This window comes from Cricetulus griseus (genome assembly GCF_003668045.3).
Source record: "Cricetulus griseus strain 17A/GY chromosome 1 unlocalized genomic scaffold, alternate assembly CriGri-PICRH-1.0 chr1_0, whole genome shotgun sequence".
In the NCBI taxonomy this organism is placed as follows: Eukaryota; Metazoa; Chordata; class Mammalia; order Rodentia; family Cricetidae; genus Cricetulus; species Cricetulus griseus.
Window position 1 is genome coordinate 36,071,336 of NW_023276806.1, and position 19,333 is coordinate 36,090,668.

Here is a 19,333-nt window from a genome sequence, read left to right on the forward strand (position 1 = left end):
CTGGCATCGGGACCCGTCAGGCTGTCGAAGCCCAAACACAGCACCTTTGATGACAGCAGAGGCATTGTCTGGCTGGTATCTATGTGTCCTCCCTCCATCCCGCCCTGTCCCATTCACCCTGCCCCCATCCTTCCCTCTTCCCCACACCCTTCTAAAAGAGCATATTTGCTGAGGTTTCTTCTCAAGTATCAAAGGCAGAATAAAGGTGGTATGATGTTAGTTACTGCCAAGGCCACTCAAAAAAAGAGTTCCATCTAACCAGTTATGAAGACAGAAGGCCTGCCTTCTGGGGCAGACAGCCGTTCCGGCTAATATTTGGAGGAGCAGCTGTCACTCTTCCAGCCAAAGCCTACTGCCAATGCAGGCATGTCTAACTTGAACACATCATGAGGCTGTCATCTACAAAGCTAATGCTTAAGAGCATGTAGTGCAGTCACCAAAACAGACAAACAAACAGAGCACCCCACCGCCACCACCAAATCAAATCCTTAAATCAGTGTTTTAAGTAAGTTTATGATTTTATGTCAGGCCACATTCATAGTTGTCCTTGGCAGCAGAATAGAAACATCTGGATCACCTGGGAACAGCTGGGGCCATTAAAGCATAATCACCAATATGCAGACACAGGTTTACAGGTGTGGTGGCCCCTGAAGGTATGTGTGCTTTAACAAAAAAAAAAAAAAAAAAAGTTTATCGGGAAAAAAAAAGTGTGTTTTATTTCATGCAAAGCTTATATAAGTAAGTCTTGTGCCAGGCATGGCCGCGAGTGCCTTTTAATCCCAGCAGAAGCACTGGTACGTGAATCTGTGAGTTCCAGGCCAGCCTGCGGTACACAGCAAGTTCCAGGACAGTCAGGGCTACATAAAAGAAAATATTTCATCTTTTCCTACTAAAATTTCTCTTTAAAAGAATTGAATAAAAATGTCTTCCTTCAAACGACTCTCTCCAGATTCTAACCCATTTCTCTGTGCACACACTCAGCTTCCATTGTAGATCCCAGAATGCGCTGTTACGATGGAGCTCGGTGACCTCGGGATGGGGGAGGGAGTTAGACACGGGGATCAGACTGGAGGGGGATGGGACGGGAGGGGGGCACAAACACGCCAGGCAGACAGAGCTTAAGTGATAAGTTTTATTAGAATGGGGAGGGAGGGGGAAGGAAAGAGAAAGAGGTAAAGAGACACAGAGACACAGAGAGGACAGAAGAGAAAAGGGAGACAGAAAAGTCCTGTCTGCCCCAGGGGGAGAAGGGAGAAAAGCTGGCAAAGAGCATAAGCGGGCGGGGGGGGGGTCTTTGTTTTAAAGGGGTCCTTTGCACCTGCGTGCAGACTTAGTACCCATGGAACCCTGGGCTGACCAGAGTACTGCCTGAGTGCATTCTGCCAGGTGACAGGGGCAGGCCAGCATAATGCCTGAGTCCTTACTCATTCTGCTGTGATTCTCCCCTTAGTGAGGTCTTTTCCTTAGGGACAGTGTCGACTCTCATGGCTTTAATTTCAGTTCAGTGTAGACTTTTAACTTGTTTTTTTTAGACCAGACCCCAGTCCACAGCTCCAGGTTCATAATGCCAACTGCCCGTCCAGTAAAGAAGTCTCCACACCTCCAAAGTGGCACACCCCAAACAGAAGATCTCATCCCCAGAGATCAGCCACCACCTCCCACAGGGAACAGCACCCGACCAAAATAAGCATGTTTCCCCAGTCTCCTGCTTTTGCCATCATAGGAACGACCCACCCCTCCAGCCCCACTCCAACCCCCTCACCGCCCCCCATTTCTCCCCTCCCTCATCCTCATCCCCCCACATTCAACCCTCAGGACATTTGCCAGACTCTACACACAACATTTTTTTAGATAAGTTTTTTTGTTTTTTTGTTTTTTGTTTTTTTTTTCCCCCTCTAATTCAAACTGGCTTCTATTTGAGATCCTCCTGCTCAGGCCTCCCAAGTGCTCAGATTACAGTCAAGTACTAGCTCTCCTGGCTTTAAAGTGGATCTTGAACCCACCCTCTTCGCCTCCTCCATTATTCAGGAGCAGAACAGGCTCCTGTCCCCTCCCAAGCTCCTAGCTCCATAAGGTCCAGCCCAGCCCAGCACAAGGCATCTTCTAAAACCCCATCCAGCCCAGCCCAGCACAAGGCATCTTCTAAAACCCCAGTCTGGTCATGCTGTCCCTTTCAAAGTTCGCCCTGCGTACAGAGGAGATCTAAACTCCTAAGCAAGGTCTAGATTGGTGCTGTCCAGTGGAAGCGCACCATGAATCACACAGGTGATTCCAAGTCTCCTAAGAGTCAAGTAAAAACGTCTAGACCATCAGGTAGAGCTCATTTTAATGGTGTCTTTTATTTAACACATTTCAAAGGCATTACCCTTTCAATACATAGTAACATCAAAATGACTAGTAAAGTATTTTATATTTTCTTTAAGTTTTCAGTCTCCAAGTGTTCCCTCCCCTAGAGAAGCTGTCACCACCAATCTGAGTCAGAGTCCTCTGATGGTATCTTCCTGACATTTCCTTTTGTATTTATCAATACACTTGTCCCAGGGCCCCTAAACTGGGTGCTCCCTAAGGACAGATGCCACTTCCATTTCATTCTCTACGGGTCCCTGGTACCTAACACAAAACCTCAAGTAAAATCAGCTTAATAAAAATGCACGGAGAACCAACAGCAGACTAACATTAAGTACAAGAACAACCAGGCAGGGGCTGTTTCAGTTGGTGTGTGTGTGTGTGTGTGTGTGTGTGTGTGTGTGTGTGTGTGTGTGGCACAGGTAGGCTCTGTTTAGTGTCTGAATGCAATGGTGTTGTATGCTGGCATTTCACCACCACCGGGAATGATTGTTACACCCACAGACAACGAGTGTTGGCTGAGGCACATTGCTGTGGGGCAGACCTAGCTAATGGAATCCTAGCCCAGCACCATTAACACGTGGGAAACTTTCTCCTACTGTAGCTGCAGGCATGGGGCATGATCTCAGGTTACACAGGGGGATTAGAAGCTCCCTGCACTGCCATCCAGGAGGAAGAAAGGAAATCAAACAGCTGAGCCCCTCCCCCATACCTGCTTTCAGCTACCCTGTAAGAAGGCAGTGGTTCAGAGGAGTAAAATAATGCACCTAATCTCACCAAGTTACCAGATCTGGCTGTTGGTATCAGTGTCTAGATCCCTGGCCGCTTTGATAGTCACGGCGACATGAACTTCCCAGGGACCCCCAGGGCCATGTGTCCTAGAAGAGTTGAGCAGCTGAGAACTGACTACTGGTGACCAGGTGAGAGCTAAGAGCAAGGCTGTGACCTGCTCAAAGTAGACTGCCAGCTGGTGGCCCAGGCTTAATTGTGAAAGTTAGGGACACCTTCCTGTTTGGGGACCAGTTAACCATCAGAACATGCCCTAGGATGGGTTATTTTCAAACCAATTTTAGAATCTAGAATTTTGTCCAGTCACTTGCCTAAGTGGCAGAGCAGGGAACTGAACTAAGACCTCTAGCTCATCTGTGTTATTTTGTCTACAAAAGTCACCCTAACCTGAAATCTATTTGCAGATGAATCTGGAACTATAGATTATACTATACATATATATATGTATGAGGCTAGACAGTTCTCAGTCCTCCACAGTGTGCACATAAAAACACCTTCAACAAGAAAGTATGAGCTTGTCTTGGGTACCTAAGAAGAGAGAGCTTGATATGCTGGTTCCAATTCTCTAGGCAAGACTGGGTGATGAGATGGCCATTACAAACCACAGAGTGGCTGTGACCTGAGGGTTTGTGGGTCACCTAGTCCAGGTCCCTGGAAGACAGACAATCTTTCTTTCCCAATGAACAAAAGCAACTACGAATTCTCCAGAGTTCTTATCCTGGCCAGACTGGGATAGCTGGCAGATTCTCTGGCATAGCCGTGGATCTATTTACAGTTCGCCTTAGCAGATACTGTGGGAGGTAAACAAGTAAGATTAAAGCATGGCCCTTCCCAAATAGCATGCGTGAGTCTACAAAAAGCCTGAGTTAGAGCAGGTCTGCCCAGTGGGGAGGGGATGGGACTTAAGTTCAACTAGACAAGGACTGCATTGTGTCACTCCCTGGTCATTTTCTTGGTTGTGGTTTACAATCAGTTAAAAAAAAAAAAAAAAAAAAAAAAAAAAAGTCCTGTCCTTCCTCCCAGAGCAGCTGGGAATGCACAGATTCTAGCCCCTCTTGTCAGGACAGGGTTTAGGGCTACCATCAGGCAGCTGGTAGACCTCTAGGAAGCTCATTCTCTCTGGTCTCCTTCAAGATAGAAGCAGTATTAGACAGGGGACAGGGTCACCTCTGACCCAGCTGCCTCGCCTCAGCACACCAGGGACTACCAGGGCCAGGCCATATTTCACCATTTCTGGGAAAGCAGTAGCCCATCCACAACAGCTGCATTGAACATCAAGCAGGCACTTCCAAATGGTAGTAAAACTCAACCCACTGGCTACTGTTTTCTAGAGACATTCTCATGCTCAGAGCTATTAAAAAGCCAGCATCACCCTAATCACCTAATAAGTGAGCCTTTTATTAAATAGCATCCATTAATCTACTAAATACATTTTAAAAACTCAAAAGCCAGTTTTTCATCTGCATATGAAAAATCTGCAACTTGCAGGTGGCAGATACAACATGCATAAACTATAGACACCCGCATATGGCCCCTTGCACTGCAGATCTTCCAGTTATCTTTGAGAGGAAAGGTTCATTTACTGGCATGTCTGGGGTAACATCTTGCTTTGCCCAGGAGAAAGCCATAGCTGGAGAATTTTTCAGATGAGGCCCAGATCCAGGTCTCTGAAATGACTGTCAGAGAAAAGTCTGCATGGATCATGGGCTTGATCCCCCAGCTCTACCTCTCTAACGATCTGACATGGCAATGTGGCAGGTTACTTACTGTCTGGGAAAGCAAGCCGATGCACACCAGGAATAATTGCATTGATTTTGCAGCCCACTGTCAGTTACAACACTTGTGCCAAGTCAGTCAGAACACTTCATGCAAACTACTGAAACCCCACATTGTCCTGGAAACATGTGCCCACAGTACAAGGTGCAGAAGGAATTAGCCCCTCACAGCTGTTCCCAGGAATGTTTGCCTCCATCTACCCACAGGCAGGAAAAGGGCCCAAGCACTGATCTCTCAGTTATCCTGGCAACACAGGCATCCCAACAGGAACTGGGCTGCTCTTAGCTCAAGGAGGGTTCTAGATTCAAACACAAACCCATCCCTGAAGATAAATGAATCAAAGGGACAGCAACCACATGACACTACTGTCAAGAGGAAATCCTGTTTGTAGGCCTCTTGGAAAAGTCTGGCTGTGCATATGGAACAAAGGAGTGTTCCCCGCCCCCCCCCCCAATATCAAGCAGCAGGTTTAAGAACTCTCTGGCTTCTGGCTCTGGCCACTTTTCAAAACCACAAGTACATCCAAGGGCGGCCAAGACAAGAAAGCTAAGAGATACGGTCTCCGAAATAGAAGATCAACTCTCTTCTCCAAGCCAGCCCGATGATGCTTGACAAATGAGGCTCTATTCTCCCCAGCACTCATGTCTGAGTTGTCAGGGTGTTAGATGGGAGACTCCCCTCTTCCATTCAAGTAGACAGTTCAAGGGTGCTGACAGCTGTCACTATTGTTCTTACAAGCTATGGAGCACAGTGTCTGGGGGATGGCCAACAAGCACCATCCCTTCCCACCAAATTCAGTTATCCACTAGGGTGTACGCTTAGGTGCCTCAAGAGCTCTCAACCCATTTCCCCACTGATGATGATGGTGAGGATGAGGATGAGGAGGAAAAGGATAGGGGGAGGAAGAAGAGCAAGATGGGAGGAAGAGAAAGAGGAGGAGGAGTTCTGCGATGCCATAAACAGGTTTTGATGTCCAATAAGAATATGAATATACCTTTTAAGATATATATATATTTTTTTGGTTTTGATTTTGAGACAGTTTTTTTGTTTTTTGTTTTTTTTTTTTTGTTATTGTTGTTGTTTTGTTTTTCCCCTGTGTATCCCTGGCTGTTCTGGAACTCACTCTGTAGACCAGGCTGGATTCAAACTCAGAAATCTGCCTGCCTCTCTCTCCCGAGTGCTAGAATTAAAGGCATTTGCCACAACTGCCCGACCCTTTAAGATATTTTAAAATGTAAGAATATTAATAGCACCCTTTTATATTATATAACTTTCTTTGTACATGGCTTACTTAATAAAAGGGAGTATATGACCTATGTGGATATATCAGCTTAAGAATTGTAAACATTTGGGTCACAAGGGGGATTGTCTACTTTGTTCAAGGTCTCCCATGGGATGGGTGCTCAATTCATTTTCAATTACGATAACAGTCACAGTTTAATGATTAATAAGCTAAGCATGTCTGGTGCAAAAATAGCAAATCTGCAACAAGTCAGAATACAGTAGCCCCCTTATCTCCCAACAGTGCTTGATGATGAGACAGTACTGGACCCTGCACGTGTTCTGTTTTGTCATGGACACACAGCTATGATAAACTGTAATTTATAAATCAGGAACAGCAAGAGAATAACAGCAAAAAGAAACTAATAACAAGCATAATGATATACTGTATGTCTTGGCAACTTCAACATACATTTTTCATTTTTTTAAGTTACAAACTTTCAATTCTCACTTTTAAAGAGGTCTCATGGGTGTATCTGAGTTGCCAGCACCACTACTTCTGTGATTTGGGGCCATGATGAAGTCAGGTATGGCTACCTGAACACGAACCATACCACAACAGTCAACATGGCATCTACTTGACTAATGAGAGGAAGCAAATATAGTTTGGGGACACAGCACCAGAATGTTGGTAATTGAAACCCCAGAAGTGGAGATGGAGATTTACAATACAAGGAAGCCCTGGTCTGGGTGCTGCCTCGAGGGAGCCTAGGACGTCCCCGCTCTAGAACCTCGGGTTGTCATTCATGTTTCTCTCCTCTAACTGCCCATGTGCAGAACTCTTCCTCAGATCATGGTCTATTTCAAAAACGAATGAGGTAACTCATAATCTTACTGGAATTTTTTGTTATTGTTTTTTGAGACAGTGTTTCTCTGTGTAGCCTTGGAGCCTGTCCTGGAACTTGCTCTATAGACCAGGCTGGCCTTGAACTCACAGAGATCCACCTGCCTCTGCCTCCAGAATGCTGGGATTAAGGGAATGCACCACCACCACCCAGATGGAATATGTTTAAAATAAGAAAAAGAAATCATGTACTCTGAATTCTTAAAAAAAAAAATCAAGGGGAGATTTTTTTTTTTTTTAACCATGTTTGAGCCGGTGCTGGTGGCACACGCCTTTAGTCCCAGCACTCGGGAGACAGAGGCAGGTGGATCTCTGTGAGTTCAAGACCAGCCTGGTCTACAAGAGCTAGTTCCAGGACAGCCTCCAAAGCCACAGAGAAACCCTGTCTCGAAAAACCAAAAAAAAATGAATTTTTGATAAAGAGTAGGATATGCACTTGGTACTTCTTATATTTATGTTAAGTAGTATGATTTTTTTTGAGTGAAGAAAAAGAAGGTATGAATATAGATGAATGGGACTCTGAACAATACCCAAACGCTAAGTCGCCAGGACTTGTTAATTTTTCTGCAGCCAGAACTGCAAACGCAGGACTTGTGTCCACCCTGTCATATGATCTTTTACAGAGCCTGACCTCTGTCCAGTCACTTTCCAAATAAAAAAAAAAGCTTTGAACTCCAGGCAGGTTGGCAGTTTGGACCTTGGGTGTTTATGAAGAACTTCCTGGAGATAGGAGGTGACTCCACTGTCACCTCCTCCCCCACACCCGACCCAGCTCTACAGTTTTCCCGTGTGAGCTGGCAACTGGTCAGGGAGGACCTCATGGTTTTAAGGTGTGGCTCTGTGAACTGTCAGTGTCTGGTACATGGCAGAGAACTAGCTCAAGCAGAGATTAGGCAAGAAAATGTGCTCTCCAATAAGCCAGTCATAGCAGCCAGTTCTGCCTCTGCATCTTTCAGCCTGACATTGATTGGTGCTTGCTTCTGGCAGTCATTTTCTTCATCCTTGCCTACTGGATGCCAGCAGTGCCATATTAACAATTACGCACTCAGGCATTTGCTCATTTCAGCAGCTGGAAACCTGCAGGCTTTCTGTTAAGAAACCACACACCTGGGGGTCCCAGAGGTGGCCTGTGGCTTCCCATTCCCCAGGATAACCATCTGATCCGACATTAGACACACTTCAGGATTCTCTAACACTTCATACCTGGGCTTCGCCTGTTTCCCTCTTACAAACATCATGAAACTAAAATTGATGCTTCACTCTCGTCTGCTCATCCCCAACCCCTAAAATCTCCACTGTTCACCTCTTATCTTAACCAACTCATTACAGACCACACCAGCTTTCTTTGGGGTCTGCAAACACACCAGACTTGCTCTGCGCTCCAGTTCTTTGCCTTTGGAAGAGCCTCCATGTGTCAAGGTTGCCTTTTTCATTAAGTAATCTTAGATATCTCCTTAATGACCTTTACTAATACAAAGCAGTAACTACCTATGTCCACTGGGGGCCAGCATGCCAACCTACTTCTACAGCATGTAGTATGATCTTGAGTTGTCTTATTTAATTACTTGTATCTGATTTCCCACTGAAAAACAATTCAGAGAAGGCGTGGCTTCAGTTGCAAGATTACTACAACACTTTGGCTGCTAGAGTGCCTTCAATGCTGGACCAAGCCTTAAGTGCTCAATGGGACTGGGGAGAATTTTTCTGTGGAAACCCTGGGGACTATAAAAATCAATATACTCCAGGGAACATAGGTGTTCAATATATAGATAGAACCAAAACAGTGAGCTAGATGAGAGTGGCTTTCTTTGCTACAAGGCTGGACAAGAAAGATGAGGGAAGAAACAGCCCTGTTCTTTACCTGATACCATCACACACTGCTGATCTACAGTTAAAGGAGCAGTTCCCAAATGGGTTCTAGCAAGCAGAGGCCAATCCCAGCCCAGCCACCCACTACAAATGCAGAGAAGCAGCGTTTGAGAGTTACTCACCCAGAGCCCTGGCCTCAGCAGAGAGAAACCAAACCTTCCACAACAGCGTCGTGAGGCTGGTCTGGCAATGTGGCCACACAGAATTTAATTTTGGCGTATTGACAACTAAAGGAAATGCAGATCCTAACTTAGCTTGGCATTGGTATAGAATTAAATGGATGTAGTTTAATTTTTTAATGTGCTTTAAGAGTCTTACTGTAGCCAGTTAAGATTTTAAAATCTCAAATATTGGATGATATGAAGAAATGATTTTCTAAAGCTGTTATATTTAAGTTGTGGTTACATGCACATTAAATCAGAATCCTTATCCTAAAAAGGCATGTACAAAAATATGTGCAGATAAAGTAAGTCTATTAGAAAATGAGATTTGCTTCAATAATAGCAGAGGAGAGGAGACGGAGAAATAAAGGCAAAACAGGACTGGCTGTATCAGTTGGTAATAGCTAAGGGCAGTGACAGCTTAATAGAAGTTACACTGTTCACTTGGGCTAAGGAAGCTGTTCAGGGGTATAGCACTTGCCTCACATATAGAGGCCCTGGCTCCTCTAACACCGGAAGGAAGGAAGAAGCGAGAAAAGGAAGGAGGGATTCATACAGTTTTACATACATGGAACATAAAGCCCTTTGAACAAATATTTGTCACTCATAAAATGCCAGGAAGTTACCTGAAGGTGAAGGTTTCCCCTTTCCAGTCTTGCAGTGGGTTTTCCTGGATGATGTCCTGGGTCAGAGGTGAGCTCTGTCGTGGGGATTTGGAGTGGGGGAGGGTGCCCATGTGACTGACATTGTCGCAGGACCGAATGGGAGGAGGGCCTTTTTTCTTCCGTGGAAGAGTGCCGTGTATAGACACGTCTTGATAGGTATCTGCGCGATGTTCAGCCAGAGGGGACCTGCTGCTCAGAAGGTCCATGGACGAGGCCAAGGGGAACTGGTGATTCACAACCATGTTTCTCGGAAGGCTTGCAAATTTTCCCGCAGCCATGATTCTCAACTCTGAGGAGGGAAAATAGAGGGAAGGCTAAAGCTAAGATGTTCACAAGAGTCAATTTCAAGCTTACCCAAGAAACTGGGAAAAACCACAGAACACCAAAAGGTAAATAATGTCTGAAGGCATCACTAGTGGAACATGGTAAGCACTGATAGTTTGTTCATCCTCTCTTTCAGGGCTCTGGAGAGAAATTCAGAGGGATGGGCAGCAAATCCAAACAGACGAATCCATCTCAGAGCTGTTAGAGGCACGTGGGCCATCTTTATCATTACTAAGTGGGGAGATACAAGTAAGGAAGAAAAAAAAAAAAGCCTTATGAAAGGACTGGTAGGTTCAGGAGTAAATACCAAGAAAAATACTATGAATTGTTAGATGATGCCTACACTGATTTCCAACACCCTACAAATGACAGGCAGAGATGGTTGGAATTCTTTAGCCACCGGGATTTCCACAGTGCCAGACCAAAACTGTGCTACCCACAATGATAGGGCAGCTTTTCTAGCAAAGACTCGATGTTTATAAATAAATCAGTGCACTCTACTTTATCAAGGCAGGGACAGGGGTCAGGGATCAGGGGTGGCTCTTTCTTCCATATGTCAGCATGCTCTGTTGTACCGGAAAGCCATCAGGTGGTAACACCCTGTAGATTTTTCCAAGAGTCAGGAACCTGCCAGCCACCAGCAGGGTTAAGCAATACCCAGAGGTGCATGTAAAGTTGGGGAAGAAGAAAAAGGGAAGACAGAAAGAATAAGAAAGTGAGGGAGCACAGAAAAAGAGGAAACTGACCATTGAGAGAGCCACACCAGCTCCAACAACTGTTCCCAGGTATGGCCGGCAGAGTCACTTGAACAGTAACAAAGCTCCAAACTAAATGATAGTTTTTCCCTAAACCAGATTGTACAAGACCCATCAAGGCTAACTTGCAAATCAAACAGGGGCCCTACTAAAAAGCTGTAACAATTCCGTGGATAAGATGTCCTCCATTGAAGGGGAAAGGGTCACCATCCCCTGAGCAAATTGAGAACATGAGAAGAGGGGGGAGGAAGCTACGAGAGTGAGAAGGGAAGAAAAGGAAGGATGCAGAGGTCATGAGGAAGCAGAAATTTTGAGTCAGGTGTAGATCAGAAGAAAGGACATATGACAGGTAGGATTTTAGTTGGGGGGGTGGTAGAGGAGGAAGGGAGAAAGAAGGGAACTGGGATCGTCATGTAATCCAATCTTGTTTGTAATTCAAATATATAAAAATAAATAAATAAAAAAAATTTTAAAAAGTGTTTAAACAAACAAACAAAAAAGCCCAAAAGATGTCCTCCATTGCTTAAGATATCACAGGGCCTGCATGTATGTCACCATGGGACAGCTGAATTTCACAGCCTATCCTCAAGCTCGCAGCACCCACTCCTCACTTACCAGCCTTTCCATTGCAATTGTCAGGAGCCTTGAGTGAAAATTGTCCCTCTAGCACCCCTGAAGAGTTGGCTCTATACAGAATTGTTGACTCTGGGAGCTCACCAAGGTGGCAGTGGGATAAAAGGAGTTTGCAAGGGAAAAATTTGTATGCGAAGCCACACAAATCCACCACTACATGCAACAGAGAAAAGGTCACAAGTGCTGGGAACTGGGTAGAATACGCTCAAGAATACAGTCCTAACCCTGCCCTCTGTTCTTTGCCAGCCTTGATAATTCAGAAGCTTGCCTGATGCATGTGAGACCACATAGAAGGCTTGGCTCACAGGGATGTAGAAAAACAGGGTGGTGAGTCTGGGGAGGGCCCCTCCTGTCCTGGCCAGTTCCTGGCACACTGTCAACACTTACTCAATGTTAATCATTGTTATTTAAAAAAGAAATCAAAATTCCCTAGCCCTCTACCTGACCACCAGTGACGCAAACCAAGAGCAGTCCCCCACCCCACTCTCATTCCCACCCCCTACAGCTGTGAACTCTCTCTGTTCAAGCTATCAGCTCCCTCCTTCTTCACTGACAGGCTTGCATCTTCTCAAAGGAACTGGTACGGTTATGGTGGGGAGAGAGACATAGCACAAGGCATAGCACTACACAATGTATTTTCGTGTGTAAAGGCCATGCTGTTGATCAAGTTGGTTTCCATGAGCCAGGAAGAGCCAAAGTGACTTTAGCCCCAGTGACTTTGGCATGGGGCCTCTCTGCACATCCAAGTTTGGTTTGGAGTTTGAGATTGCACTAGAAGGCTCTAAAATGCCCTTACATACTCCACACTTCAATTTATCCTCTGACAGCAAAGTCTGTTACCATCTTTCTTTCCTATTTTTAATTCAACAAACATTTAAGTCGTACTCTATGTAAGATCATAGAGCCCCAAGCTAGAACTCACAAATAGTGACCCTCATCCTGGAAGGAACAATAGTTAACTTTGACAGAAGTACTCCTAGGGATCCAAAAAAAGACAAGAAACAAAAAATTGAAGGCCTCAGGAAAAGCCTTCTGAGAGGACACTGTAACAGCAGATCCATACAGTATGGAAGCACCCTCACACACTGGGGCCATTGCAGGCCATGTGCTTGGGTAGTGAAGTTAAGAAACACTTCCTGAATGACCTACATACAGCTTAGGGCAAGGCCATGGAGTCTTAAGGGTTCTGCCAAAGTGTCTGGGCTTGACTGGTGAGTGCCAGGGAAGACCTGTACAGGAGGGATCCAGACTGCACCTCGGTAGGTGACTCTGGTAATTCCAGAAGGGGAAAAGGAAGCCAAGCTGTCACTCAGGCAGATGGCAGTAAACCAGGAAGAACAATGAAGGATTCTGACTTCAGGAAGTGGCCAAGAGAAAGGACAGGACAGAGCGAAGAATTATTAGAAGCTCAAGGTCTCTAGTTGGAAGGAAGGAAGCCAAATCCACAGTCATGCGGGGATGGCCTGATGCGGTAGCACGAGTGGTTTCAGAAGGGCTCCAGGCAGGAGGAAGATTAGGTCACCAACTGGAGCTGTGTGTGTGGCACCAGGGGACAGTTAAGTGCAGCAGGAGGTTCATTCTGTATGTTAGACATGGAGCCAGATGAAATCAACACAAAGCGAGTAAACCAGAGCACTTACTGGTGTCACCAGTGACAGCGGATGTGAAAATATCTCCCACACTACCAGAAATCATCAACAAAACATGAACAGCATCCTCACCCTGGCTGCCTCAAGCCTATCGGGACCAAGGCAGAGAATGAGTTCTAAAATACAAAAACCTAGGGCTCAGTCTGGCTGCCTGTTAAGAATCCTATAGGGAATATTTACAGTGTGGCTCAACCACAAACCAGATGCTAAAATCAGAATCTCTGTGGGCAGGACACCAGCATCAGCATTTTTAAAGCTCTACAGCATTGCCCAATCTGGAGCCAGGACTGAGAAGCACTGCACTGGGGACTCTATTTGGCAGAGAGCACCTTTCAACTTCTCTACCTGAATAACAGAATCAAACGGTGGAAGACATCAAATATGGCTGACACTGTGCTCGGTCTTCAAGACAAAAAACAAACAAACAAACAATATAGAAATGATGCCTGAGCTTGACAGGTTAAAATTTGTAGAGGAAGCTGACAATAAGAGTAAATGCTGGTAGTTCAAGTTCATTTTCCCAGTTCAGAGGAATCACGTTCATTCATTCAAAATATTTTCTGTGAGTGCCTACAGTGTACCAGGGAGGGGCCATAATAAGGGTATGCTCTCAAGATGCCTGTAATGTCGGGTGTCCGCCAAAGCACATAAACAAGAAAATAAACCAGGCAATACCCAAGCTGTAAGTACTCCAAAGAATTCAAAACAAAGCACAACAGCTAAGAGATGCTGGCTGTAGAAAAAGATAACTTTATGATATGATGGTCTGGCAGGCCCTTTCTCAAGAGTTAACAATGACATGAGACCTGAGAAAAGAGATAAGGGACCAGGCAAGAAAAGATCTGAAGGCAGTGCCAGGCAGGGGAAGGATTCCAGTGCAACAAATGCAAAAGCCTAGGAATAACTAGTTAGAACAGATCCACAGAGGATCTGAACTCTTGAGTCCCACATATTCTTCCTCACTGGCAGATGTTTCTGTGTTGATGCCAGTAGTAATTCAACAATCTTATGTACCATTTGGTCTCTGAAAATCAAAATGGCATGCCTCAGAACCTGTGTTTCAGAGCCAGTATTTACTACTTCAAACCTCTGCCCTGCCTCTGCCTTGGTAGCTATGAGGCTTGGGACAAGTTACACCACTCTCTAACAGTCAGTCACCATTTCTTAAATGTGCTAACAATCCTGTCTTCAGGGACTGCTGGGAAAATTAAATGTGATCATGTATAATGAAGTCTCTGGTGCACAGCAAGCAAGAATACATCTCCTCCGATCAGGGCAGGGCCGGTGTCTGCATAGCTACTTAGTCACTGTGTCCCCGCTGGAGTTCACACGAGAAAACACTGCAGCTGGGGAGGGTGAGGAGCGAGATGTTTCAACCTACAACAGATGTAAACACACCAGGCCAAGAGGACACAGACACAAAAGGGCATAGACACCAAGTGAACCATATTCGAGCTTTCAAACAAACACCAGCAAAGACTTTTGACCCAACCGCCTTGACTGACAGACCCTGAAATACACACAAGGTCAGATGCTACATCCTGATAGGGGAAGCAGGAGAGTAGGAATGCTGAGGACAGGATGGCCTCACAACAAACTCTAAAGCAGCCTTGCTGCCTGCCTTCCTGACTCTAGTCAGCCACCAAGCTTAGAAAAGTTAACAAGCTTGGTCCAGCTCACTTACTCTACAAAGATGGCTAAAACAAAACAGCAAAACCTGGTGATCTTGCAAGCTGAAGCAAAGATAAACAGCACACTTGCTTAGACTCTTCTCCAGTTCTGAAACAGGATATTTTCAAATTGAACTCACACATGGCAATCTGATGGAAGGGCCTCAAGAACTTTTATATTTCAAACTGGAAATGTCACTGCCTCGGCTGCCCTTACCATGACAGTGGCCCCTATCTTCTCTGCAAAGTGGGACAGCAAAGGCAGATGAGACTACCCCACAGATAAAATTAGCTTCTCCACTTAGAACTTTTGCTTGGCTTTTCTCAAGGAGGGTATCCTTTTATTTTTGAAGTAAACTTATGAAGTCTAGCCAAATGATTGAAGTATGAATAATTCTTCCATGGATTGTATTTCAAGCAATACAGTGAAGGAGTTACAGGGCAAGGTTCTTAAGATTAGCACCCATCTGACAAAGCAGTTCTTTCTTTATCAATAGGAACTGATGTCTCGGTTACTCATCTTGGGAATGTCAGGCTTTTTTTAACAACACTTGTGAGGGAGTCGGTGTTGGGCGCTGAGGGAGCTTTTGGCACGGTAAACTGTTTTCTTTATACTCAGGAGGCTTCCTGACACAGTCGGGTGGGCAAATGGGATGAGCCAGTGGGCTTCCCCGTGATTTAGAGGCCCCTTCCCACTCGGCCTTGCAGAGCCTCCTTCAGGCTCTCATCTCCACCAGGGGGAAACACAGCATGAGATAAATCAGCTTCAAACTGACCTTCTCTGGGCCAATGTACTTGCCATGGAGAGGTCGGTAGAACCTTGGGAGATAAGAGTCAAGGTTTAAGAGAGTTTCCGAACTCCGGGGCTCTACTTTTCCTGCCTAACTGCTGTAGGCAAAACCAGACACGGGTTACTCCTTCTCACTTGCCCTCAAGCGACTGTTACACCTCAGTCCTGCGATGCGCTGTCCCACAGCACCCGCTGCCTTTGCCAGCTGCACTCAGTGAGTTTCTACACCTGATCAAACTTTTTAAGTGGCAGTAGACTAGGCGGGTAAAGGAAGATGGGCTGCGAGCCGTCCCTCCCTCCTTTTGCCCTCCCCTCCCCGACTCAAGGGGAGCCACACAACCAACTATTCATTCTTTCTCAACAAAGGGAAGGCGAGGGGAGGGAGATGTTGTCAACGGTTACTGGGCAGACTCCTTCACTTTCTTTGCAAACTTCCCAAGAGATTAGTGGAGAAAGCCTCCGGCTTCCAGCAGAGTCCTCTGTGCCACCCCATCTCCCCAATATGGACCCGCCTCGGGCAGAACGAGACAGGACTGGGAAGGGGTCCGGAGGGGGGGGGGGGTTCTGGAGGCGAGCGCGCCCGGGACGGTATCGTCCCGGAGCCGAAGAGTGGAGATGCTGGAAGCACATCAGGGCGCTCCACTCCCGGGAGCTTCGGAATCCGACGACCCCGGAGGGCACGAGTCTGGCCACCTCCACCCCCCACTCCAAGTCTGTGGGGCTTCAGGGGGAGAACACGCGGGCTGCGCCCTGCCCCGAGCCTAACTTTGCTCTTAAGAACTTACCAGTGCGGTCTCGGGACGGCCAAGGGAGCCCGGGAGCCCGGGAGCCTGAGCAGGACCGCACCGGGCACACGCACCTCCCCGCGCGGCGCTCGGGTCCGGGTTGCGCTCAGCGCCGCTCTGCCCGCACCGCACCGCAGCAGCTCCGGGAGCGTGGGCGGCTCATGGTTCGCGGGCGTCCGCCGAGAGACCGGCGCGGCTGGTCGGTGCGCACGGCGTTCCGCTCCGGCTCCCGCCCGGCCCGGCGGCGGCAAGCAAGGCTCTGAGCTCGCGGCGCGCTCTCTGGCCCTCGACTGGTGATTTGCGGCTTGGCGGCCCCACCCCGCCCAGCGGATTCGTCGGGCTGGGCCGAACCCCCGCGACATTTACATTCGGTGAGCTGTCTGGCCCTCCTCGGCCCGGATTCGAGAGTTTTGACTCTCCGGAGAAGCAAATGTAGGTTGAACTCTTCCTTACGGAACCACACTCAACCAGCCAGCCTCACCTAATCCCCTCCTCCCCACTTCCCGGCGTTATTTAATTACCCAACAGATCTTCCGACACCTGGCTGGCTTTCAATTTAAAGGAATTTGATGGGACAAAGACGAGGTAACCACAGTGAACAAGCCAGGAAATAGGCAAATCAATCACTCTCACACGCGAACTTGGAAAGCCAAGTGGGTGGAGGTGCACATACTAGCAGTTATCAAACCTATTTATAAAGTCACACAAACACACACAGACAGACTAATGGACCAATGGACCAGAATCCAGGAACACATCTGCACTATCTGGTGGCTTGATTTATGTCAAAGTTATTGCCGAGGCTCACTGGGAGACAGTACAGTCCAATAAATGATGCTAGGTCATGGAGTCAGGGTACCTACCCCATACCACACCCCAAATAACATCCCGGTAGATGTTTTGATCCCCAAATCAAATCCTGATAGATTTTACAGTTAAATATAAAAGGTAAAACGGTGTAAAGAAATTATCAGAAAATACCTTGCTGTAAAGATTCCTTAAATACATGAACTATTAACTATAAAGGGGAACTGCTCATTGACATAATGGACATTAAGAGCTCCCATACCATGAATGAAAATGCAAATCACAGACAGAACATAAGCAATGCATACATCCAATAAAGGAAATGTATATAGAATATATAAAGAACACCTTTAGATCACATGAATAAGCCAGAAAGTTGGACTGAAAACAGGCAGGGTAATTTTATTTAGGCAGTGGCCTAGTTCACTTCTCTGTTGCTGTGATGAATGCTATGGCCAAGGGCAACTTGGGAGAGAAAACTGTTCATTTGGCTTACAAGCTGCAGTCCATCATCAAGAGAAGCCAAGGCGGGAATTCAAGTGGAGACCAGGGAGGAAGGAGGCTCAGGCTTGTTCTCCCTGGTGTGCTCAGCTTTCTTGTATAATCCAGGTCCATGGGTGACACCACCTGTAGTGGGTTGAGCTCTCCCACACCAATCATTAATCAAGAAAACACCCATAGACATGCCTCCAGGCCTATCTTATGGAGGTAATTCTTCAGCTGATGTCCCCTCTTCCTAGGTGGCTCTAGATTGTTCAAACTGACAAAAACTAACCGTAGATGGGCAACTGGATGAAACCAGGAAAGCAAAACATGGGCACAAACAGAAGTTCGCCAAGCATAAATCTTTAAAATGAGCCAAATGATGCTGCAGCTAAAGAATGGCTGAAGTGAAAAATTCCACAGACAGCCTTAACAATAGACTCAAGAATTATATATATAATTATATATATATTACATATATGTGTGTATGTATACACACACACACACCAGTAAACGTGAGGAACTTTGTGTCTTGAAAAAAGAAAGGAAAAGCCAGTCAGTTTATTCAACACCATAGGGTGAACCAGTATATTGCATTATGGGCATTCTGGCAGGATCGAGAGAGACAGTGGAAGAAAATGCCCTGAATGGGCTGAGAAAGGAACACTCTGACCCTTGGGGGTCCAGAGAATGTTAACCAATTAAGTGTAAATATAAGCTACCTTGCAGTCAAACTTCACAAGCAGAGCCTTGAGATTTATTGGTAAATGTACTACCTTCTCAATAACTCCTTTTAAAACCATGCCTCCTGTCCCCCACCCCCCATGTCACTGTTGAAAGAGCCACTGGCTTAGTTTAGCTTTGAAGTAGCCTTTAAAAGGTGACCTGGTTCCAGAACATTAAGTTTGTTCCAGTAGATTTTGAAGCCAAGTCAGCAGAAGGCTTTATAACACAATATTCAAAAGCTCTGGCCTTGTCAGTGGGTACAAGATCGTAAACAGCCACTTGTAAGAGCCCAGTCATCACACACTTCACTCTCCTCAGATTGTACTGTAGCAGTCACAGTGCACTGTTTGCTGCCCAGAACAGGCAGAAACCTAGGTCAGGTCTACTGACCAACGAGTTTCATTGGAGCAGGGACCCTTATTTTGTATACTGCAATACTGCATACTGTTTACTACTTAAATTGAACTGACAAAAAAATAAAGTTGGGCTAGATAGAGACTCAAATGGTAACTGACCGCTAAGTGTCACATGACTGTCCTCAAAGATGTGCATAGCATTGTGTAGGACTTTACATAGTCCTCCTAACTTTCTTGATCAAGTTTAATTTTCCCATTAACTGTAAAAACATATTATTAATGCCATGCTTCCCATTTCATCTAATGTGAATAGGTGTGGATTACTACACAGTAATAGGAATTAATGAGAGTATATTTTAGTGGAGTAAAAGAGAATATTTAAATTTAATTTTTGGCTAGGCACAATTCACATAATTCACAAATTTAAACTATGTAACACACACATACTGTTCCTCATTACCCATATGAGGCTTGAAGAAAACCCACAAACACCCAAATCCATAGATGCTCAAGTCCTTATAGAAAATGGTATAGTATTTACAAATACCTGTGTGCTGTAAATTCTCTATAGTTTATAGAACCTAATACAATGCAAATGTTATGTATATACTTGTTAAGTTGTAA

The 19,333-nt window shown here is 45.8% G+C and overlaps 1 protein-coding gene across 1 annotated transcript in view; it reads right to left on the bottom strand.

Moving 5' to 3' along the window:
* The window catches only part of LOC100758812 (BCAR3 adaptor protein, NSP family member), a 110,500-nt gene extending 94,025 nt beyond the window's left edge, over window positions 1-16,475 (bottom strand). Inside the window, exons 1-2 of the mRNA XM_027395642.2 lie at window positions 16,338-16,475; window positions 9,693-10,020 (exon numbers count right to left, since the gene is read on the bottom strand). Of these exons, the coding sequence (XP_027251443.1) occupies window positions 9,693-10,009 (317 nt within the window). The 5' untranslated portion in view covers window positions 10,010-10,020; window positions 16,338-16,475. The remainder of the gene's footprint in view (window positions 1-9,692; window positions 10,021-16,337) is intronic.
* Between the last annotated feature and the right edge of the window lie 2,858 nt (window positions 16,476-19,333).